Consider the following 25,126-nt stretch of genomic DNA (forward strand, 5'->3'; position numbering starts at 1 on the left):
GTACTAAGTGAATGGAATTGGGATATAATGAAATAGAGTCACTTTGAGGTTCTCTCTGAGATGAGGTATGTAAGGAAGCACCACTACCAAAAAAGTCTGGGGAGTTGTGAAGAAGCTTCAAGCTCATATTGATTATGGATTGGGAATGTGAAATTATATGAGATCGAAGCTCCTGTTGTTCCTTAGACCGAGGGCTAGTCATAGATTTGCTATGGTCTTTTTCTCCTTTTATCTTATTTCTGGTTAAAAACCTTTTTTAAAAGCATTATGTTGTGTCACTCCAAAGAGTAGAATAATCCGACAGTTAAATATTGTTATAGAAAGGTTGTACATGTATTTTTCCGATATATGGAGTTTTTTGTTGTGCACTTGTATTATCCTTTACACAATCCTTCAGTATATTACCAAAGCATGAAGCCAATAGCCGTCAGTGAACTAGGTACATTCCGACCAACTGCCAAACTCCGGAATGATATCTTTAAGATTCCAAAAATAGTGAATGGCTGTAATATTTTTGTGGGATGTAGCCATAGCTGTCATGCTTCTAGGTTTTTGTTGCTTCAGAAAGTGAGTCACATGAAGATTGAGTTTGTTGTGCATCAGAATCAGCACATTGAAGGGGGTTGGCAAGTAGCCAGCCCCACAACAAATTTGGCTTTTTCTTTGACATTTAAGTAATCATCAGTATCAACTCATACAAGCTAACCCTTGAAGATGATCAACGTCTGATATAAATCATAATCAAATTTACATGTCCATAATAAAGATCTTAAATTTGAACTCAAGTGTCATTCGTACATTTCTAACATAATGTTTTACAGCATAGAGAGAGCCAGAGAATTAGTAATGCTGACATTATTTTGTTTGGAACGTTTGATTTATTGTATTAAATACTTTACTATTACACATAATTTACAGATTCATTCATATATGTTTTTCTAGTACAATTTCATTGTCAATCACATTAAATGGAAATGATCTCAAATGTCTCTCAATAAATGCTTAATAATTCACATCTTCAATATATCTCTTTAAATTTGATTATGTTCTGAGGAAAAGGAAATAAGAAATAAATAAATAAATAGATGAAACATGCATATAGCAGAGAGAATAGGAATTCATTAAATAGTTGAATTCTAGCTATAGTATATTTGGAGTGCAATATTTAATGGAATAAACATGTTTCTTTCTTTTTAATGTTTTCCTTTTTCCTATTATTAAAACACACATTATTACATCATGCGTTTTTTTATTTTTTAGTGGAGTCCACAAGAAGAAAAACAGACCTTAGCTGACGCTCTAAGCCTATCACAATTACAAACTTATCTTTGCTGTGCAGTGTGCACCGCATCAGTACGCAACTCATATCGCTAGTTGAAATAACAACATTTATTTATCATTAATAAAGTTCGCACGCTTCTATTCTCCCAAGATTCTATTTATGAAATTTTACTGAATATGTAATTATTTTGATATTTATATTGGTGTAAGATTTTTCTAAGAAGATAATTTACTAAATAATTATTTCTTTTATTTTCACAACTCGAGAAAATTTTAATTCCACCATTGACCCCAACCCAACTTGGTAACGCGACAATTAATATTTTTTTATATGATAAATAAGAGTTGATTGAGTATAAAAAGTAAATACTGTTAGAGTTTTGCCCTGATTTTTTTTTTCATATTTGAGTTTTAGTTTTTCCTTACAAAAAAGTTAAAACATTATCATAATTGTTTTTACTTTCCTGAAAGGAAAAATAAGTCTCTTACATATTTGGTTATTCTTTCCTGAAAAGTTTGGAGGGGTATAAATTGAAGATCCTTATTCTCATAGCATAATAATGTAGTCGTTTAGAGACTTTTAATTATATAGGCTATCATATAATAATATTATGTCATCTAATTATTGACATATAATTTATTAAGTAAGTTTTGATATACGTCCTAATTACTTTCGAACACAGTATAAATTTGAGTATATTTAACGTTAATAACGTAATTTTGGAGGACCAAGCAAGGCCTTATCAACAAGACGGCCTATTGTATAATGAAAGCAATATTACAAGATTGAACAAGCAGCTCAGACGCTACCATAAACTGTTTCCTTTTTAGGTGGTGTAAATTTCAAGGCAAAACGCTGTGGCACGAATCCCCGTAAGCCAACTCTATCCATATAATATATATATATAAACTTTCTTGCTTTACAAAGTAGATCTTCTTCTCTCTTTTTTTGATTCAATTCACGAACCCTATCTCTTAACAGGTATTAAAATTGACTCTTTCTTCTTTCTTGTTTTATCTGTCAATCGGCAAATGCTCTTTTTAATTGATTTTGTTTGGTCCCAATTTATGGGATTCATGTATTGTTGAAAAGTTACACGTGTTGCGAATCCTAATTATATCTGGTTCGATTCTATTGAATCTTCAATTACTGGGGGTTTCAGTTTAATAGTTTTTTTTTATTCTATTGGATCCTTAATTCTTGGTTTTTGGCTTAATATTTTGTCTGATTGCTGTGTTGGATTTTTAGTTACTGGGTTTTTGGTTTGTATTCTAATGAATCTTTAATTACTGGGTCGTGCTTACTTTCTACAAAAAGATTGAATTTTTAATTAATTATTAGTAGTTTCATTTTTTGTACTAACTTTCTGTGATTCGTTTCAGATGTATACATATATCTTGATGTTTATGAGTCCCTATGACAAAGATGTGTGTCTTTTCTTTTCATACAATTTAATGCTTTTCATACAATTTTATGAGTCTAGGAGTTTTCAGTTCATTTGTTCTTGAGAATGTATGATAAAATATGTGAGCTGGTTGGAAAGTCTACTCTTCTGCCATCCTGTTCTGTTTATGTAGCCTGAGTTAATCTATTGGTATGTATAACGATTCACGATGTGGAAATAGGAACTTGGGGGTGTATCACTTTAGGTAAATTGGGTGAGGAGTATGTGGTTGATGGCTTTTGCCAAACTAGCAAAAAAAATTTGTGATACTGAGACAAAATACTGGGGTCGTGAGGGAAGGATTATGAACAAGATATATTTAAGATTGCCCGTAAAAGCTTGGATAGAATCCATTTAAACCTGATAGTTGCTAAATAGAAACAAAAGAACATGAAACCTGATTGTTATAAACAAATGCAATGTGCAGGAGTTGATAAAAAAGATCCCTCCATAAGCTAAATAGACTTTGTTTCAGCATTCCTTTGTGTCTTAAGTAATAATTTCTGTGATGAAAAAAGAGGTAACTCGAAGGACCAGGAGAGATAGAATAAACCCTCTCCTGTTTCTGCTAAGCTTTCCATCTCCAGGGAAAGGAAAAGTGGACATACTGAACTACTTATGCCCTAAGTATTGAAAACCTGGTTTACGCACTAAAATCATGATTCAACTGCATGAGTGAAATTCTAACCTCAAGATATCCAAAACAAAAAGACACGGTCTATGGTATTCATTGTTAAATTGCTATAAAGGTTATCTTCTTCCAGATAGTTTAATGGAAGAACCTTAGTTTGCTTAGCTCATAGAATGTGTTTCTTCCTCTCTTATCATACGAATATTATGAAGGAATTGAGATGCGTGCCCTTTATCATCATCATCACTGATATTACTTCTTTGGTTATCTAGAGTCATTTGACATCTTGGTTTCAAACTCTTATCTGAATCTTATTAGTTTCTCCTGTATTTAAGGTGTCAAGTCGGTTTCTCGAGTAGTAGCTTTTCTCCAAAAAAAAAAAAACTGGTGATTTTCTTTTACTTCCATCTATTCCTTTTTGAATGGGGAACTTACAAGCAATGGACATACACTTGCTCAGAGTAATCTACACACCCAGAATTATGGGCACACTCTAGGGGCTCATTGTAGTTTGTTACGTTTCTTTGCAACAAATATAAAATGGTTGTCTATGAGAGAAGTAATTAGTTTGCTTCTGAGAAATGGTAAGAGCATCTCAAGGGCTGTATCTTGTCTTCCTATCACATATCCAGTTTCCTTATTATATTAACCTTGTGCAATTCTTATTTTGCAGTATTTGTAGAGTAAAATGAGTGCCTTGGATGCAGCCAGAGCAGAACTTGCGCTTGCAGTCTTGTACTTAAACAAAGCAGAGGCAAGAGACAAGATATGCAGGGCAATACAGTATGGTTCAAAATTCCTGAGTAATGGAGAGCCTGGCACTGCTCAAAATGTTGACAAATCAACTAGCTTAGCAAGGAAAGTATTCCGTCTTTTCAAGGTTAGGTTACAGTGCAATATTGCATATTCATATTAAGGGATTTTCTTTATTCAAACAGTGGTACGTACTATATAATAGCGTTTATTTTCACCATTAGCTATTATGATTTTGAGTCTCGTGTCCTTTACTGCTACAGTTTATCAATGATCTGCATGGGCTTATTAGTCCACCTGCCCCAGGAACCCCACTTCCACTCATCTTGCTGGGGAAGGTAAACACCGACTCTCTCTTCTTGTGATCTCTTTTTAATTCTCGTGTTACCTGTCTAACAGTGCTGGTGATTTCAGTCTAAAAATGCATTGCTATCAACTTTCTTGTTTCTGGATCAATTTGTGTGGCTTGGAAGGACAGGCATTTACAAGGTATTAAATCTTTTATATTACGTAGTCGTTCCGTTTCTATAGAGATGAGACAATGAAGGGAAAATGTCCTAAAATTCTTGTTTTTTTTTACACAGAACAAAGAACGCACCGAGTTACTTGGCAGGATCTCTCTCTTTTGTTGGATGGGTTCTTCGATATGTACTACATTAGTGGAGGTTACTTCTCATCTTACTATTCAGCATGTGAAATTAGTGCTTGATCATTGTTCCTAGTGTTTGCTTTTATGCCAATAGATTGTCTCACAGTTTGTTACCCCAGATTGGGGAGATTGGAAGACTTTCTGCATCAATGAAAAAACTGGAGAAGGAACTCAAGAATAGCGACAAATACAAGGTTTGTCAATTCCAAGCAATCATGCATTATGGTTATTTGGTAGCACTGTGGAGTTTTGCTTTTAAGATTATTCTACATTAGTAATATTTGGTGGATTTTGCATTGTAGAATGAGCAATACCGGATTAAGCTTCAGAAGTCAAATGAGAGGTCTCTAGCCCTGATTAAAGCAGGCATTGATATAGTAGTTGCTGTCGGATTGCTCCAATTGGCACCTAAGAAAGTCACTCCTCGCGTAACAGGAGCCTTTGGATTTGTTAGCTCCTTGATATCATGTTATCAGGTACATGTTATCAGAACTTTTTTATGCCTTAGATTAACCTAACTTCAAGAAAGTCTTTCATCAAAACTTCTAGTGCCAGTGTATTGAGATGTCTTATTTTCCTTGTGCAGTTGCTCCCAGCACCGCCAAAGGCCAAGACATCGTGAAAGGCTCTAATGCTGTTGATGAATTCCAAATACCACTAGAATAATTATTTATGCTATGCATACTGCTTATGAGGTCTCAGCAGTTTGTCTACATGTTACAGTATTTCACCTTGTTTACTGCATCTTTCATTTTGGTACAGAACTTTAATAATGACATGATGTGTCTTAGATTCACTACATTTTAATGGTATGGCATTTCAAGGCCAGCTATTGTACTGCAAGAAGATTTCTAGATCGTAGTCAACAGTAAATCCAAGTGTCTTAAGTGTCTAGGAGTGAGAAACTCTCAGATAGTGGACTAGATTTGTATTTAGACAGAAGTTACAAGAGGCCGAATGCCAATTCCCCTTTCAAGAGAATAAAGTTCGACATGATTTGTATTAAAAATAAGAAACACATTCTCCTGAGGTAAGTGTATTGACTCCATGGATCTAGTGTAACCTAAAAGAAAATTAAAGCGCATAGTTTCGAAATGGTGCTTAATTAGGTCGTGCATTTTAGGCCAGCTTAGTTCTCTTATTCATCGGTCAATTGCAAGGGCTTATCTCAAGGAGGGACAAGGGAAAATGTAATTGTCCGGTTTGCTCCCTCGATGCATTCCCTTCTCTTCCCTATTTTGTACCATATATAGTAAGAGAGAGCGCAAAGTCTCATCTGAACTAGAAAACCAAAGTTACTTTGGAAGCATAATTCCTTTGGTTAACATGTGTAAAATCTTGCAGAACTATGTAGTAACAAAACCATCTTAGAGAATGGAGGGTATTTACTTGGAAAGTGATGTAGAAAACTAAATGAAAAGAAAATCATAACTTTAAGTTGCAAAGGGTGTTAGGAATGGAGGAATACATTTTCCAGAAGAAACTTCACGTCTCACTATCCATTACTTTGTAAAATGTTAAAAACTATTTCAAGTTAACTATCAGACAAGGTTCTCTTTCATATCAAAACACACCAAAAAAAAATTTGGTCCATTTAATTGCCTTCATCATTCCGCTGCATAGGTCCAAAGCCCAGCAGGTAATTCCAAGCACTACTTTGTTGGGATGTTTTTGGAATCTTGGATGAATCCTATTAGACAAGCTTTGCAACATGGACTAAAGAAACCCTCTCTTGTACTCGAGCACAAAGTCTCCAGACAGTTCGATGTTCTGTACACCAAAGGCAGGACTGAGTGGTCGTCCTCTCACTTTCACATAGTTAATGCTGCACATATGAATCAACAGTTTTCAGATCACATACGAAAGCAACAAGCACTGACATTTGATAAAACAAGTTAGTAACTTCTACGCTAGTATTCACAATTACACCACTTCTTATATCTGAAATAATCCTAGTTTCCAGTGAAAACTGTGTTTCCTTTTTCTGCTTTTTGTGATATTAAATTCAAGCAGGATTGAATAATTTCCATTTTTCTTGATGAACACCTAATTTATGCTTACCAGTGTTTCTTGAGATATTAATTACCTTGGAGTGATGATCAGGAGCACTTTTTTTATTATTATTATTTTTCCTCCTAGTCTGTTTCATGTTTCCTAGATGATTGGAAATTTTTCTTAAATCTTACTCCATTCAGTAATTTGGGTTGTAAATAAACTGGGAAGTAGTGAATATTGATAGTCACTATGGAAAACAAAAAGTTCCTTCACAATGCCATACAGAAGAATGAGGGGAAATAGAAGAATGCATAGTATAACCAAAAAGGATGAGTCTTTCTTTTGTCTAAAAGAAAGATGTTGGTGAGTGGTAAACATGGACTTAGATAAGGAAAACTGGAAAAAGGAACATTTCGAGTATAGATCGATATTCGTTAGTATTAGAGGCAATTGAATATCCAAAGAAATTGCATTGTTCTCTAGTTTCTTTCAAAATTGTCCAACGAAGTTGCATTGTTCTCTAGTTTCTTTCAAAATTTACAAATTTAGGCCTCATTTCTTGAATAAGAAATGTATGTTTTGAAGAGAAAATATGGGTTTCAATTTCTTTGACAAATGAAATTAGTTACTCGAGCCTAATCAGTAATACATAGACAAGACAGCAACAAAATCTTGCTAATGGATAAACCAATAAATACGAAACACATTCAAGACAGGAAAAAACTGAACACTAACCATATGTAAAACAAGTTGTCAATGTCACATCTCTGAGCTCTGCCCAACAGTTCAATCTGCAGATATCCACCAATACAAAGCACTGGTTTTGGTAACTTGAACTGCTGCAAGCGGTTTTCCTGACCATCAAAGTTTGATCTGTTAATTTTTCTATGCAAATTACTCTATGACACTCCTTTGAAAGGCCTGTAGATGATGTTTAACCTAGTTTACTATTTACTTTATGACAAGACTTAGATGCCTTGGCTCCTTATCAGTGGTGAACTCTTCCACAACTTCTTTTTATTGTTGGAACTGTTCCACCTACGACCAGAATAAACTTATATGTGCCTCCACCAGTAAAACCACAATTTAGTCAATAAGATCACCTGTGTTGGGAAAAGTAAAGTTAATAACTGCACCTGTCTCATCTGGAATTCTTCCGAGGTATATGTCCATATAAACTTGTCATCAGCAGGCTGTAGCTGGGGGAAGTGCAGAAGATAACTCTTTTCTCTTGAGGATTTGAGATGTCCTAATCGAAATCGAACAGATTTCGCGGAGTATATGGGCCTGCCTCGATGGAAATAAACTGATTTGCAAACATATTAGTAAAAGAGTGCCAAAAACTTTGGAAGTCTGATCATGAGTGGTCAAGAGGGCATCTAGTGCCACAAGGTGAAGATAAGAGAGAAAGAACAATCACCTTCAAAAGGTTGTAGGTTAATTTCAGAGATACAACAAAGATCAGCTTTCAATTTGTAAATTAGTGTCTCGGGAGCATTGGGATCACTGTGCCCTATACTAGACCAATATGAAGGCCCAATTCCATATCTGTCTGATGGAGCTAGAGTATTCACAATACCTTCAAATGGATAACGGTCCGTACTTGAAGCCCTGACTGCATGACCCATGCAATCACTTGAGCGTGAGTTTGATGTTTCAATATCTTGAAGAAGAGAAGCATAAACATTATGGTCTCTTTTTAGAGCCTCCCAACTGGAATTGCTAGACTCGACTTTTCTTTCTGCTACTCTCAAATCTGGTTCTGTTATACGTGTAATGCTAGAAAGCTGCGGAAACTTTCTCAGACACAGTTGCTTGGAAATTCCATTTGTAGCCACTGCAAACAAATAAGTAGACCTTCAACTCATTCATTCTCCCATATTCAAGAAGCAAAAAATGGCATCCCTAAATTTCTTGAATAAATGCTCATTACAGCATCAGGTTTCTGTATGAAAGAAATTCTAAGAAATTGATGCCCCGTCAAAATGACAGGGGAAGTGATGAAATTGGAAGGCCGACAGACCAAGATACAGTCACTAAGTTCTCGACTTCAACATAAATTAGTTACACCACACACCAACCACAGAAAGAAAAAATGATATGCAAGTATAGTGTCTCCAACTAGTAATTTATCAAATAAAAAAGAGTTATTTACAAAATACTACCCCCAATTAATTAATTACTGGATACAAACTCAAAAGAAAATTTACAACATGCAAATGGACAAGCTACACTCAACTAGATAGATCAGGTGACATTTGAGGACAAACAAAAAGGCCAAGTGTGCCATCACACAACTAGATTATACTTCTTGAGAGATCCATCAATATAGCAATCCAAAAAATGATGGTGTTCGTATCCATAGAGAAGTCAACTGTTTTTAGTTCTGAAGTAAACATATCAATGTTTCTAGAGAACTGGAAACCGGGATATAAGTAGTTTGAGATGGAAACAATGGAGCCTCAAGCAGGGGTATTCTTTCAGCTTTTGCAGAATTGCATTGTGTCCCCAAAAGATTCTTTCCCTTTTTACTTTCTCTTCCTGGAACAATCTTTTTCCTTCAACCGAAAAGAGAATCTTTATTTAAAAAACATGTTCAGTAAAAAAAAATTAATTTCACTATATGAAAGTTTTGAAATGTTTTAGACCTTTTGAGAAAGTTCTACACTTTTACCCCAAAACCACTCCTCGTAAAGCAACCCCAAAACCAATTCATAGAACCAAATCCCAACACTCACCAACCCCAAGAAGAAAAGAAAAAGACAAACCAAATTTTTTTTTAATCTGAAAGCCCTGTTGATCTAATGCAAAAAGGATTCAAATTCAAGGACTAATTAATTTGGTGTTCATGAAATATCTATCACAATTCTTCCTTACTTAGCCACTCAGGCATCAAGTCATTAAGAATCAGGAATTGTGGAAAAAAGGAAGATCTATGCGAAGTTTCTAAAATATAAAAGAGAAACAGGGACACAAGAAACGAAGGTATATTAGAGGTCTTCACAGCCAAGGTTGGAAACGTATTGCAGTATTTCAACTTGTATAAAAATTTCCGATGGTACTAGACATCATATTTGTAGATAGCAGGACAAACAAAAGGGATCAGGCAATTTGGTCAAGGTCTAACCTTACATTTTGAACCTCAAGAGGTTCTCTTATACAATGTTCTTGTCGCATGCATTAATTAATTTGCACCTGGTATTTTGATAAAAAATCAAAGAAATTTGATCATGATTGGTTGGCTGTACCCTTAAGAGGATTCTCCTTCCTTTTTCTAGGCTCTACTTATTTGTGCTCATTCCAGGCATATTCAAATTGAAGATTTAGCGTCAATGCTCATAGTAGGTGTAGATGCAAAGGAAGAAAATGTTATCAATGCAGAAAGGGTCTTTACTTAAGTATTTATAATGATGAAAGAATGAAAGATAGTCAACTATGAGATCTTAGGCACACTAAATATAGCAAGCATAGGTAAAAGACTAGAAGAGAATGGAAATAGGAAAATGCAATCTATGACATATCATTTATGAAACATAACACTGTTAAGAGTGTAGTATTATGATGAGATGAAAAAGAGAACAGGTTTTCAGTCTCACAGCCTAAATAAAGTACTAAACAAGGCAATAACTGCTTTAAAGGAAAAACTCAAGGCTTGAACGACACACCAAACTGGCGCCAAAGGCATGAAACAGAGGCAGCACGGACCACATCAGCTGGATCATCCAAACGCATCAGAATGTTCAGAGTCATGTCAGTTTCAAGCCATTGCACAAAATCAACATGCGTCTCCATACCAAAGCAAATCTAATCAAAAGTTCCAAACCCTGATTCATCACAAAATACATAATTCATGCAATCAGCAAAATTATTTATATTGAAAAAGATAGAGAGGAAGTAAGTAAAATAGATAAAACTAAAGCCAGTTTATATTTGTTCTTGGGCCTACTGAAAGGCTCACGAGAATGGCTTCGCTTAAGCTGCTTTCAAGGAATGAAACTCCCGCATCAAGTCAAAACACACATAAAAATTCTCATCCTTCATATATTAACCAATTTTCCAATTCAAAAACACCAAGATGAAAAATCTGGAAACCATCTAACCAATGAAATGAGAAAGCAAAAATGAGGCAAGAAAGACAAGCATAGGGAAAATACTAACACTTAGGTGCATTAAGAAAAGGAACGAAAAGTAGCATGCAACCAAGAATGACCTGCGCATCTGGAGTTCACCCACAAAATTCAACAAAAGAATGAAGGCCAATTAAACACAAAGACCAGCAGAGAGTAGAAAAGGAAGGGAAGGGACATGGTACCTGTTGTATTGAAGAAACAAACAAAACCTAGAGAATGGAACAACATGCATACAGGGATAGAGAAAATGGCCACTGTTTCCACCCTATTTTAGAAGTGGAAATGACATCACAATGGCTGCATTTACTGTGTAAACTTTAGAAGCCTCAAAACTTTGTTCATGGATAAACTAATTTCTGAGTTATCTGTAAGCACTGAGTATTAAACAGATACTTCAGAACTCGACTTGACAGATAAATGGGGAGGAAAAATGGTAAAGATTACATGATTCATCAAGGGAAGAACACAAACTCCTGGAAACTCCTAGAGAGCACATATTCAGAAACCCCTCTCTTGACAATTCACATTAAGTCTACTTGTTACATTCTTTTTTAGAAGACCCTACTTGTTACATTCTAGACAATAACATAGCTCAAAAGCCTGTGCATCGTCTCTTCTCCTCCAAGATAAACATTTATAATGAAAATGCAGTTTAAAGTTTTGATCTTGGTCCTTTCTTCCCGGGAATGTGCAATGCATCGTAATGACCAAATCCATGATACAGAACCTTAATAGGATTGTCATTGCCATATTCTTGCCCGTATTCAGCAATAGAAATCAGGCCACTTGCGTCCTGGTCATACATGTAAACACTAATTGGCATCTGGAGAACATGAGAAGCCATCAAAAGTTCTGGTTCACCTCCCCACACATGAGAATTCCTTATTTGGGCAACATATGTGTTAAAATCACCTTCGATGAACCATTCGGTCTCTTCTCTCCTCTTTATAAATTCATCTGCCACTCTGGCCCGCAATTCATCTGCTAATTGCCTCTGTAGGTTCTCATTAGGAGGGGCCTTTCCTGACCTTACACAAGCACCATGAGCAACAGAACGAAATAAACATCTTCCATCTCCAGGTATACCAATTACAGAATAGTCAGTATAGACCTTCTTTCCATGTGAATAGCCAGTGGTTGAGGAATCACAGCTATCTCCCATACTTCCTCCTGATGCTTCAGCATGTACTGGTTCAGAGGCAGAGCAGCAGACTAAAAATCCAATAAATAAACCTGCAGATGAATGATTTCGCTGTCCAGAATTACACCCAAATTTGTGAAACTTCGATTGAGTAGGTAAGAAAAGCCTCATATTCACATTTTGGGACGAAAAAGAAATATCACAGCACACATTCCTGCGACTCGCAGCAGTTGTAAACGTTAACGAGCGGCAGCTATTCTTCAGGTTGGAGTTAGTATACCCAACACATCTCTTTTGGGATCCCTCAAAGTTGATTGATGATGAGATACAATTTGACCTGGGTGCAGAAATAGTAAATTTTGCAGGGTTGGTTGAAATATAAAAACGTAATGAGCTGGATGGTGATTGCAAAACAATATTACAGAAGCGGCTTGCCATTTATGTTCTTACAGAAGCAAAAACAAATCTATGTATCTCCCTCTTTTTTAGTGCGAGAAGGTTCTAGGTATGGTCTGGAAGAGGCCAAAATTCAAGGCTCTGGCTTTATCCAACTAACCAGCCCGGTCTTGTGCTTGTTAGGGCCATAGGTTTTGGATACACCGACAACAGTTATACATACACAAGTGCAATAATCCTGGTCAGAAGACAAACTTACACCTCTATGAACCCAGAAAAATTGCTCAAACGGGAAACAAATCAATTAACAGACAAGTTACAAGAACCAAATGAAATCCCTAATTTGTAGATGAAAACTAAGACAGTAGCTTGTGCTTCTAGGCGAAAAAACCCAGATGAGAAAAGGCTAACCTTTAGAGAAGGGAAAGTTTACCGTCTACGAATCTGATACAAAGCCGCTGTGTTTTCCTCAAATACCAAAACTCTATTGGGAGGGCTCGTATCTTACTTTATCCAAAACAAAGTAATATTGTTTATTTGGAAAAGGGTAAATATTGCCCTGAACTATGCGAAATAGACCATTTATATCCTTCATTACATTTTGGGATCAAAAATACCCCGCAGTTATCCCAGGAGACCACAAATATCCTCAAGAGTTAACACCCCAATTTTTTAGTGACGTGACAAGCCACATGGGAATAATCCCTCCACCTAAGCATTATCAATTAAGATTCACTACAAAGGAACTTGACCAAAATCCCAAAATATTGCCACTAAAGGTTATGAGTGATTTTTAGTGGCGACTAAGGATCCAACAATCATTCGCTAGTAAAACCTATTTTTTCAACAAAAAAATATGATAATTAATTTTCAATTGCGACCTAATTTTCTAAAATAAATAACTTGCAATATCCATATTAAAAACATCCAATATTATTACGAAAAATAATCAAAATTACTTCTCGATTCAAATCTCCTACTATATATATATATAATGCATCATTGTACATTTTATACATTTACATATGACATAAAAATAAAACATATAGTGTCTTCAAACTCCTACTTAATCGATATCATATTTGGTTTTTTAAAAACAATGAAGAAAAGAACACAAAATTAGAATTTAATGTTAAAAACTTTTAGTGACGATTTTCTGGGCTTTTGTGGGGACTGTTGTTGCCGCTCTCTTAGGATAACAGCAGGGGCATTTTTTATCCCAAAATGTAACGAAGGATATAAATGGTCTATTTCATATAGTTCGAGGGCAATTTTGACCCTTTTCCGTTGTTTATTTTTATTGGTATCATAACTTTATATCCCTTTTTAAATACTCTAATGTTTTAGAAAATTGTTGATATGTAATAAGTAACAACCATCCAAATAAGCTTTTTATAATTCTGAAACTATAATTTCAGGATAAAACCAAACAACCCTCGAGTATTGGATTATTGCTAAGTAAGACAATTTCAAAAATGGATAGATTGATCGTTAATATAACATCCAATTAGCAATATGAAATTCTGCATAATACTCGGTGTAATTTCACAAAATCAAAGTGCAGAGATAATTTATATTTTTTTAAGGTAGAAAGGTTGTTTCTAATAACCTCAATTCAGTGACACTGAGGAAGCCTCACTTACCGTATGTGTAAAAGCAAACAGTAATGAAAATGTCATTTGCATGAAGGAGAATGCATCTCTTTACTGATTTGTTATTGAAAAATGTGCAAAAGCAAAGTAGAAGCATCTCAACAAAAATACAGTTTCATCCATAAGGGTTTATGCAGCTCTAAAACTTTTAAGTACAGAAAGAACTGCTGGAAAACTACTTAATTAAGGACCATCAAAGACAAGCGAACGAACTTGCATTAATCGCGATGTTAAATTACAAAAATCCCACTTCATCCATTTCATCATCATCATCATCATCATCCTCTTCGTCGTCGTCCCCCCATCCCATGAGTTCGAAACCTGGATGGTGGTTCTGTAAAAAGAACTCCACAATGCCAGCATCAACCACAAGGTCATCTGATAGTGTTGGAGGAATATTTGAGTCTTGATGACCTCCATTAGTCAAGCTTTGCAACATGCATCCAAAAACATCTCGATTGTACTTCAACACAAATTCTTGAGACGGCTCTAGGACCTCTATGTCGAATGCAGGGCCCAGAGGTCTCCCTACGACTCTTACATGACTAACACTGCACATAAGAATGAAATATCATCAAAATCACATTTATGATTACAGTCAACCAGCCTTGTTATAAAACACTACAATACAGTTTTTTGGGTCAGTAATGCAATGCAAGTCCAGTACAACAACTTGCTGATAGATAGAGCAGTAAATAGTAAGTAGACCTTTCAATCAAAGAGAGAAAAGATGAACACAAACCATATGTAAAACAAGTCGTCCATTTCTTGTCTCTGAACTCTGCCCAAAAGTTGAATCTGCAGATATCCACCAACGCAAAGCACAGGTTCTGGCAGGTTGAACCGCTGAAAGCATTTTTCCTGGCCATTAAAGTTTGATCTGTCAATTCTCCTCTGAATGCAAATTAGTCTATACACCCCTTTCAAGGACTTTGAGAACAAATTTGACTAGTTTTTACTTTCAACAACACTTGATCAGAACAAAGCCTATGACTACTCTCACCATCAGGAAACTTTTCCACCAATAACATAGAAAACTGAGTAAATAAGATTAGCTTTTATAGGAAGAAAACTAAAGAAGTTAAAAAAAACAAGACCTGCGTCATAGGGAATTCTTCAGAAGTATAAGTCCATATAAACTTGTCATCAGCAGGCTGTTGCTGGGGCATTTTCAGGAGATCACTCTCATCCTTCGAGGATTTGGGGTGCCCTAATCGAAATCGAACAGATTTTGCAGAATATATGGGCTTGCCAGGCTGGAAATAAGCTGAATTGGAAAAATTATGTATTAGTCAAGAGGATCAAATAAAGCTTCAGAAGCCTGTGAAACTCAAAACTGTAAATTTGAGGGGAATCTAATCCCCCAGGATGATAATAAAAGTGACTGAAAGGAAGCTTCAATCACCTTCGAAAGGTTGCATAAAAACTTCGGTGATCACACATAGATCAGCTTTCAATTTGTAAATTAGTGTCTCGGGGGCATTCGGATCACTGTGTCCTTTACTTGACCAGTAGGAAGGTCTATTTAGATATTTGTCCATCGGGATTAAGGTATTGACAATACTTTCATCTGGATAATTGTCCGTGCTTGAAGCACTGACTGCATAGCCTATGCAATCATTTCGACATGACTTTGATGATTCAATAGCTTGAAGTAGAGAAGAATAAACTTCATGGTCTCTTTTTAGAGTCTCCCAGTTGGAATTGCTAGACCCAACGTCTTTCGCTTCTGATGCACTCAAATCTAGTTCTGTTATCAGGGCAATCCTAGAAAGCTGCTGAAACCTCCCCACACAGAGTAGCTTAGAGAGTCCGTTGGTAATCACTGCAAATAAAGTAAATCATCAACCTGTTTGTTCTTCCAAATGGTAACAAACTTTCAAGGATAAAAACTGGCATGCCAAGATTTCTCGAAGAAAGGCTTAATGTAGCCAATTTCTTGTGAAAGAGATTGTAAAGTTCCTAGAAATTGATGCCACATCGTCAAGCCAAAAAGGCAGCAAAGTCAGATTAAGGCAGTACTGAGTAAAGTGCTAAGGCAGTACTGAGTAAAGTGCCAACATCAAAATAACTTAATTGCATTGCACACCACTCAGAAGAAAAGTATAATTTTCAAAATAGTAGCTTATTAAAAGAGTTAAAGAAATACAAACAAGTAGTTAACTACTTTACACCATGCAACTGGGCAAGCTCCACTCAACTAGATAGCTCAGGTACTATATTCGAGGATAAGCTAACAAGGCCAAGTATGGTATCACATCACAAGATGATACTTCTAGATAGTCATCACTATATAAAATATTAACTATACAAGCGATAATGTTTGTGTTCAAAGCCAAATCAATTGTTGTTCTTTTAAAAAAAAATGTTTCTTTTTAGTGTTTCGGGACGAACAATAGTCCCAGGCATGCCCAAAAGCTGATCCTACCCTTTCAGTTGTTGAAAAATGCATTTTGTCCCCAAAGGTTTCTTTTTAAGAAACTGTGGAATGTCTATTTCCTTCATCCAATGAAATTATATATAGATATATTTCAGAGGGCCAAAGATGTAGTTGGATTGAAATTAGTTTCACCATATGAAAGTTCCCAAATGTTTGAGAGCTTTGATGAAAGTTCTCCAATTATTCACAAAACAATCACAGAACAAATTATCCTATAACTAAATCCAAGCACTTGGTATGTTTTCCCAAAAAAAAAAAACAAAACCTAACCACATTTGAAACTGAATTTCACTTGATGGTGAGAGTTGATCACTAATTATCCTACAAATATGCATGCATTCAACTACTCAAGGACTGAGACAACTCACATACATTAATTCATCAAATTCACTGAAATAATAAACGATGTGTTCTCTATACTTCGACACAAGTAACTTAGCAAATTATCCGACAAGCTGCCTCATTTGACCTCTCCTTGCATTTCTTATAATCATGCTAAACTATTTAAGAAATTATTTTAGTCAACTTCCTTCTACTTATTTTGTATTTAACTTTTTCCGTATGGCAGGGAAAAGTAATGAATGATGTGTTATCTATGCATCCGGATGCAAATAATTCAGTGAATCATCCAACAGCTACCTCACTGGACTTCTCATGCATGTCCTGCGATTACGAAACGCCAAGTAGAAACAAAAAATAGCAATAATTTGGTCAAAGTTCAATCTTAATTGTGAAACTCAATAAATCAGACAGTGTTTCTCATCACAGACATCACTTCATTGTGTGATTGGTATTCAACACTTTCATGAAATCAACCAAATCTGATTATGATTCGGTTTGCACACTCTTTAAAAGATCCGTCTCTCCTTTCATCTTTCCAAGACTTCACTTATTTTGTACTCAATCCGGATATTTATCAAGGCATATTCAAATTGAGGATAGAGACTCATTGCTTAATAATTCTAGATGCCAATAAAGTAGTTATGAGTCTCTATGCACACTAATCACATGATGTAATGGGATAAAGTATACCAAGTGTATGAAACAAGAGTAGAAGAGTCTTGTAATGGAAACAAAGGAAAACTCTGCGGTTTGTGAAATTTAACAACACGAGAAATGATAACCAGTATAACCCCACAAAATGGGGTCTGGGAGTTACGAGTGTACGCAGACCTTACCTCTACCTCAAGGGTAGAGAGGTTGTTTCCGATATATCCTTGGCTCAAGAAAAATCATCCAAAGCAGTCCAGAAAAAAAGTAGCAGCTGTACAGGAAATAGCAGATAGTAACAAAAACAGCAGGTAGTACCAGGACAGTAACTACAAAAAATAATATGATAGGTGAAGTACAACCAACAACAAAAATTGAAGGACAAGAAACTATCGGGGCAACACTACAACTACTGTTTTTTTTTTTGATAACCGAGAAATCCATCTGTGACGCGTCCTTTGGACCAATCACAGCCTTCTAAACTCGGTGGATAATGGGCCCGCCCCTCTACCCTTCTCCACTTAAATATACAACTACTGTTATTAAGGAAGACAGAAACCTTGATTGGCTTACCAAATTGGCGCCAACGGCGTGAAACAGAGCCAGCACGGACCACATCAGCTGGATCATTCAAACGCATCATAATGTCTAGAGACACGTCAGTGTCCAGCCATTGCACGAAATCAAAACGTGTCTCCATGGCACAACCAAAAGCGTACACCCCTATATAATTTCAAGTCCCAAAACCTATAATTGTCAACAAACACAAACAAAATGATGCAATAAGCAAAAAATCTATTAAAAGAGAGGGAAGTTAACGGCAAGGTTATCAACACTAATATAGAGAATTCAGAGTTAAATCAGCAAATATATCCCAAATAAGATAAATATATGAACTTAAAATACCAACTTTACTTGTGCTTTGGGTTTCAAAATGGATCATGTAAAATGTCTTCTCTTTAGAAACTTCCAAAGAATGAAAGTTTCACATTAAGTCCATCAATTAACTACACCTCAATACCAAATTACTCAAAGTCGTCTATTTGAATCTTCTATATCCACCAGGTCCTTTCGTTAAGTCAATACTCACATAAAAATCTCATCTTTCACAGAATTCACCATTTTTTTCCAATTGACAAAAACCAGAAAGATAAAGATATATGAGGAGGCTACATACCAATTCAAATGAGAGGGAAAGTAGAAAAGAGGCAAGAACAATAAACATAGATAGATTTAACAATCTGGGGCTGAAAAAAAAAAGTAGCATACAACTCAAGAACAATCTAGAATTCTGGGATTAACCCAATAAATTCAAGAATGCATTGAACAAAAATGTAAACAAACAGAAAGAGTGGAAAAGGAAGAAACTTTGTACCTTGTGAATTGAAGAAAGAGAAGAAAACCCTAGAAAGAAGAGCAGAAATAAATGCATAAAGAAATCTAGAAATGGAAACTGTTGAGGACAGATAAAAGCATTACAATAGCTTCAATGACCCAATTGATTTATCTGAAGCTTCCAAATTTAATTGGTGGATAAAATTATTTCTACAGCTTTGTTCAAACAGGGAAGAAAACGCTAGAATTTCTGCATTTTAAATTAATAAATTTCATCGATTTGGTTGGTGGGCCGCTTTATAATATAGATCTATATGTGCAGAACATGATGAGATGATGGAAAAAGTACAACTCTTTGCCGCACAAGTAGACTTGTCAAAATGGGCTGATCCAATCCAATTTAATTTAATTTTAATGGGCTAGAGAGTTAAATGGGTTGGGATGGACTGACATTTTTAATTGAAAGGTCTATAAAATAGTAGTCCAATCTAGCCCTAAGTGGGCCATGGATTGGAACGGATTGACCCTTCAACCAAAAAACGATAATATTTTCCTCTTAGAAAGAATACGAACGTTGATGGATTACACATACTTCAGTAAATATTTATAAAACAAATACATAATAGCCAAGATACAATATTCATAAGTTTCATCCAAGCAAAAAACATTACATGATCACTATTTTCATAAACAAGATAATAAAGGAGAAGTGAAAAATTAGGCATAAAAACAAAAGTAAAATAAGTCAAAGATTCTTAGTTATAATGAAGTAATGGACTTGGGCTAATAAAAAAAATTTAGTGGCTAATGACCCTAAAATATAAAAAATATGTAAAAAATATAGTCTTGATTTTATATTGATATTTTAAAATTATTTATTGACAAAATCTTAGCAAGTAAAACACTACTTAAAATATAGTGTAACTTACAGAAATAGCTATAGTTTTAGGGTTATTCGATTGAAATAGCTATAAGTATCATATTTTAAAAAAATAGCTACACTTTGTGTTACAAAATGGCAATATCCATATATATGTCTTTTTTTCTTTTAATACAAAAATACATTCTAATTAATTTCTCACTAAATAAGGTAAATTAGTTAATGTAACTGACAAGGCTTTTTTCCAGCCCTTAAACCCACAAATTTGGCACTTTAAATATGTAACTGACCACTACCTTTTAGGATTCTTATACGTTTAAAAATAAAAATTATGTTTGCTCTTTCTTCTTCAATTGACGCCTAAGAAAAATACAATTCAATGGCTACCATCACAGTTTTGATCTGGCATTCCAAAAAATGGAGTGAAGAGAATTGCTATGTAGAATATAGCATTGACAGGATACTAGTGTTGAAGGAATATGCTTCGTATTCTGATTTATGGCGGTATGTATATTAATGAAAGGTTAATTTTTTTTGAGAAAAATAATATTTCTGGTATTCGGTTGATTATGTATTCATTTATTTAAGTATTTAATGTATGTTACTTTCATATAGAATGTGTAAATGAAATTACGTATTGATTCTAGGTTGTCCCGTCAATTGATTACATTCATTCAGTAAGTGATGAAGGGAAGACTTATATCGTATGCTTGGAAAAGAAGACTTGCAATTGCAACAGGTTTCAAGTTGACGGAATATCGTGCACACATGCATGGAGGGTGTTGNTTTTAATGGGCTAGAGAGTTAAATGGGTTGGAACGGACTGACATTTTTAATTGAAAGGCCTATAAAGTAGCAGTCCAATTCAGTCCTAAGTGGGTCATGGGTTGGGACGGGTTGGCCCTTCAACCAAAAAAGGGATAATATTTTCCTCTTAGAAAGAATACGAACGTTGATGAATTACACATACTTCAGTAAATATTTACAAAATAAATACATAATAGTCAAGATACAACATTCATAAGTTTCATCCGAGCAAAAAACATTACATGATCATTATTTTCATAAACAAGACAATAAAGGAGAAGTGAAAAATTAGGCATAAAAACAAAAGTAAAAGAGGTCAAAGATTCTTAGTTATAATGGAGTAATGGACTTAGGCTAATAAGAAAATTTAGTGGCTAATGACCCTAAAATATAAAAAATATGTAAAAATTATAGTCTTGATTTTATATTGGTATTTTAAAATTATTTATTGACAAAATCTTAACAAGTAAAACACTACTTAAAATATTTATAATAAATATTTTTTAAATTCACAGCCTGCGGGCTGGCCTCTGAGGCTTGCGGATTGGGCCTACGAGGCAAGCGGGTCAAATGAGGCTGGGCTAAAAAACCTCGTTTCTAAATGGGCTGAAAAAATTGAGTCTAACTCCATCTAATTCAAAGATTGGGTGAATCGGCCTAGTGGGTCAAACCCATTTTGACAGCTCTATGCTTAAGGGATAGGCAAATATTTCTATCACTTAATTAGTTCGGCATAATTTTAGAAAAATATTATCTTCAATTAAATAAATTTTGTTGGAATAAGTTATTTATATTTTATTTATTTATGCTTGTTATTAGGGGGTTGCTTAGTTTGGGTCAAACAAAAAAAAAATAGTAACTTTTTTGGATATTTGGTTTAGATTTTTGATGTGGTATATATTTTTTATAGATTAAATATATAGTTTTTTTTAATATTTTAATTCATGAAATCAAAATAATTAAAAAAAAAATTGAACGACATAAGTTTATATTTTTAAGCATGACAAATTATATCATAAAAAAATAGGGGTGAACGTTCGGGCCATTCAAAATTTATGTAAATTTCAATTTTCGAACCAAATAATTACAATCCAAATCCAGTCTAAATAAAATTAACTAATTTTGATTTTGTATGTTCGATTTGGAATAATCATTTGGATAATTTAGATTTATTTTTTATTTTTAACCTTTTTAAAACAGATCATAACAATTAACAAGCTCAATATATTCATCTAATAATTTTTTCCTTGAAATACATAACTTTCTATAGTTAACAAGAATTAAGGCTACCTTGTCTTCCACATTATGTAATTCTATGTTGGACCTATCATTGAATACATACAATATGAATAGGACTGATTATTATTATTAAACATAAATTCTCAAATTTTTGAAGATATTCGAAATACTAAATTTAATATTCAATTTGAAATTCATAAATTTTAAAATAAAACCCAAAATTCAATTCACAATTCAAAAATCTAAACCAAATATCCAAAAAAGTTTTAAAAAAAAATTGTTAGACCACATGCCTCATAAGTTACCTTTACATAACTTGTTGAAATATGTTGCTATTTTAACGAACCTTTAAAAATAGGTATATAAAATTTTAATAAATTAAGAAGTAGTTTAGATGTAACTTCTTATATATCTACTCTAGTATATCATGCAAATAATAAGAATGTACTTAGATTTTGAAATTGCATCACCCTAGGACTTTTTTTTTTAGAATTTTGCTAATAAAAATTCGAACTTTAGTGCACTATACTAGAATTTTACATGCAAGAATTCTCAAGTTTGGAACACAATTATGAAATTTCAATGGTAAAAGTTAGGGAAATTTTCCTCCTTTTTCAAATTTTCAATTATGTATTTTTAATTTTTTTGTTTTTGACGAGAAATATTAGTGTTAAGTAGTTTAAAATAATTTCTAATTTGTATTTTAAATGCAACTTATATAATTGAATATACCTAAAAGTTTATGATCTTTTCAGAAAGAATCAAACCTACAAGTTTGTCTTTGGTATACTTCAGTAGCTTTGAAAATCTTTAGCCACAAATAACGAACTTTTATTAAGCAGTGTAATAAAAAATAATATAAGATTAATTAATGAACACGTTGAGTTTTTTTGGTATTACTATTTGGTATTCAAAATCTACTTACCAATTAATTTGTGTAGAGATTGTGAAGGACCTGAAAATTAATCCACATTTGTGCTGCGATTGCAAAAATCCTGAAAATGTATATATTTTTTTCTATTTTCAAAACTCTAACCAAAATCACGTTTATTTTTCTGTCTTGCATCCGATTTATGTAAGGTTTAGAATGTGTAGGCTGATAATTTGTAATTGGTAGGAAATTTCCTTCGACAACAACATGACTTGCATAATCTTGCATCCCAAATGATCCTGTCTATTCCCTTGAGTCTTGACAACAACATAAGTCTAAAAAATTGAGGAAAAATTTAATTTTGAATAATGATTGATTTGATGTGAATTGTGATCGTATTGTTGTATTATTTTTTTATAGTGTTAAAAATATTTCTCTATTCAATTAATTAAATATAGATACATTTCGATCTGCTATATGACATAGCAAATAGTCTCAAACTCTTGTAGGAGAATGAGACTGTTAATAAAAAGCTCTCAATCAGCCACATAAATAACATAACAAGTGGTCTCAAACTGAACATAGGGTTCTAAATAAAAAATCGAGAGTGAACTTAACGAGAATTTAGTGGTGTATTCCACTCATATTACAAGATCGGTTAAATTTAATTAGTCAAATAAATGAGTTTTTTTAATGATGTCCATAGTTTGTGGATAAAAATAATAATTCACACATAATTTAAGAGGGTTTTCAATACTTTTATCATTATTTAATTATTATTTTTTATCTTACCTTTTATATAATAGTTTTATGCCTCCTCAACAACTCTACTTTTTTTTGTTGATTTAATCCTTTAAATTTTTATGATACATGACATTATATATGTTGGGATATATACTATTAATCATATGTTAAGATATAATATTTATTATAGAATAAATATTTATTCAGTTTTAATAGATCATATATTCGTTTATTGTGTATGTCTACTTATATAGTAGATGATTCAGTGTGTAGAGTTTTAACTTATACATGGAGGATTAAATCATCGGTTCTTATAAGTAGAAAGTTTTTGTTCACAATCTAGGATGGAAATTGGACATGCCATCGGTACGATTGTAGCACAAGATTATATGTAATTTATCTTTATTATGGGAATGGTATAGTTCCAATTTCTTGTGGTAGTGCATTTTGTATGTATTGAACGGGACCGAGTAGAAATAGTTGTTTTAGACTGGCTAACAAAAACATATTCTCTAAACTATTAAATGTACTTATATTCTTAATCCTAATATAACTATTATGATATGTATTTATTAATTATCGTTTTGATTTATTAAAAGATGAGATTTTGAGATGAGTCAATATGTCTGGTAGGTTGGATGATAATAATATATATTGGTGAAATAATAAGTTAGTTGATGGAATCCATGTCTCGTTATAGGGATTGATTGATATGCCTTTTGAGAAACTTATAAGTTTTCATCGTGTCAAACCTTGCAAGTGGATTTATGAATCCGACACATGAAATAAGTTAAGTAGTGCTCTAAAGGAAATTAATCATTAAGTTAAATTTGTCAGTAATTTAATTTATTGATTAGTATCTGAAATCTTAACATGGAGAATTACATAAGTGTTTAATGGAGAATTACGAAATATAAATAGAGGAGTGCAATTACGAATTTCTAGTGGAATGATTTGTAATTTATTATGATAAAAATAATTCAAATTAATTATTTGAAATTATTTCCATAATAGGAAGCCTCAGTAATTAATTTTGTGGTCTCTACCGTGCCCATATTTAACTAGAACTCAGAATCCTATTTCTAAAGGGAATAGGGGAGACAGGAGTTAGTTTTCTTATAAAAAGAAAACTAGCGTGTATTTTTCGGTTAAAAAACAAAAAGAAAAATAGACTGTGTTTTGTTCTCCTCTTTGGATTGGGAAGAAATCTCTATAAATAGAGATTCTCCTAACCTAGAAAAAGATTGATTAGTTTTCTATTCATACTTTCCCATCCAAGTATTGAGAGAGTTCGGATATGAACTTGGGATCACTATAGAAGACCATAGTTGTTGGCTGTCTTGTGGATTCGCTTGAAGGTCTGTCTAACTTGGGGATTCGCTTGAAGATATCTGTTCACACTTCAAGAGGTATATATCGAATTAAATTCCAGCAAGTCTATGTGTTTTAGCATAAACGGTATTGGTTAGCTATTATTCATGTAAGCAGTTTGATCCTGATATGCTTTCGCTGTGCATATAGTTTTCCAACAATTGGTATCAGAACCACGCTTGCATCTGAATAGATAATCTAATTTAGTTATACATATGATCGATTATGTATATGACTTCGGTTTTTATTCGTTTATAACGTATAAGAAGAAAACAAGTTTAATATGATTCATGTCCTCTATTGGGGTGGTAATTCTGTTTGCCACCGAGGGAGGTCTTGATTTGTGTTTTGGTAAGTTGAATTTGTTTGAATTGTG

The 25,126-nt window shown here is 33.7% G+C and overlaps 4 protein-coding genes across 4 annotated transcripts; 1 reads left to right on the top strand and 3 right to left on the bottom strand.

Annotated features, from left to right (window-relative positions):
* The first annotated feature begins 2,000 nt into the window (after positions 1-2,000).
* On the top strand, positions 2,001-5,587 carry LOC125863195 (peroxisomal membrane protein 11C). The gene is made up of 8 exons (XM_049543367.1): positions 2,001-2,154; positions 4,031-4,237; positions 4,374-4,448; positions 4,525-4,599; positions 4,695-4,775; positions 4,879-4,953; positions 5,062-5,235; positions 5,346-5,587. Exons 2-8 carry the CDS (start codon positions 4,046-4,048, stop codon positions 5,379-5,381), a joined length of 708 nt encoding a protein of 235 aa, XP_049399324.1. The 5' UTR covers positions 2,001-2,154; positions 4,031-4,045; the 3' UTR covers positions 5,382-5,587.
* Positions 5,588-6,232: 645 nt separating this feature from the next.
* LOC125863124 (F-box protein At4g00755-like) lies at positions 6,233-12,942 on the bottom strand. The gene is made up of 6 exons (XM_049543275.1): positions 12,833-12,942; positions 10,420-10,578; positions 8,175-8,591; positions 7,891-8,060; positions 7,490-7,608; positions 6,233-6,584 (listed from the first exon to the last, which is right to left on the bottom strand). Exons 2-6 carry the CDS (start codon positions 10,544-10,546, stop codon positions 6,476-6,478), a joined length of 942 nt encoding a protein of 313 aa, XP_049399232.1. The 5' UTR covers positions 10,547-10,578; positions 12,833-12,942; the 3' UTR covers positions 6,233-6,475.
* LOC125863132 (OVARIAN TUMOR DOMAIN-containing deubiquitinating enzyme 4-like) lies at positions 11,278-12,836 on the bottom strand. Its single transcript, XM_049543285.1, has one exon. It carries the CDS (start codon positions 12,461-12,463, stop codon positions 11,537-11,539), a length of 927 nt encoding a protein of 308 aa, XP_049399242.1. The 5' UTR covers positions 12,464-12,836; the 3' UTR covers positions 11,278-11,536.
* Positions 12,943-14,107: 1,165 nt separating the features above from the next.
* LOC125863079 (F-box protein At4g00755-like) lies at positions 14,108-18,250 on the bottom strand. The gene is made up of 5 exons (XM_049543233.1): positions 18,077-18,250; positions 15,479-15,898; positions 15,171-15,340; positions 14,816-14,934; positions 14,108-14,624 (listed from the first exon to the last, which is right to left on the bottom strand). Exons 1-5 carry the CDS (start codon positions 18,201-18,203, stop codon positions 14,309-14,311), a joined length of 1,152 nt encoding a protein of 383 aa, XP_049399190.1. The 5' UTR covers positions 18,204-18,250; the 3' UTR covers positions 14,108-14,308.
* Between the last annotated feature and the right edge of the window lie 6,876 nt (positions 18,251-25,126).

Source organism: Solanum stenotomum, chromosome 1 (genome assembly GCF_019186545.1).
Source record: "Solanum stenotomum isolate F172 chromosome 1, ASM1918654v1, whole genome shotgun sequence".
NCBI lineage: Eukaryota > Viridiplantae > Streptophyta > Magnoliopsida > Solanales > Solanaceae > Solanum > Solanum stenotomum.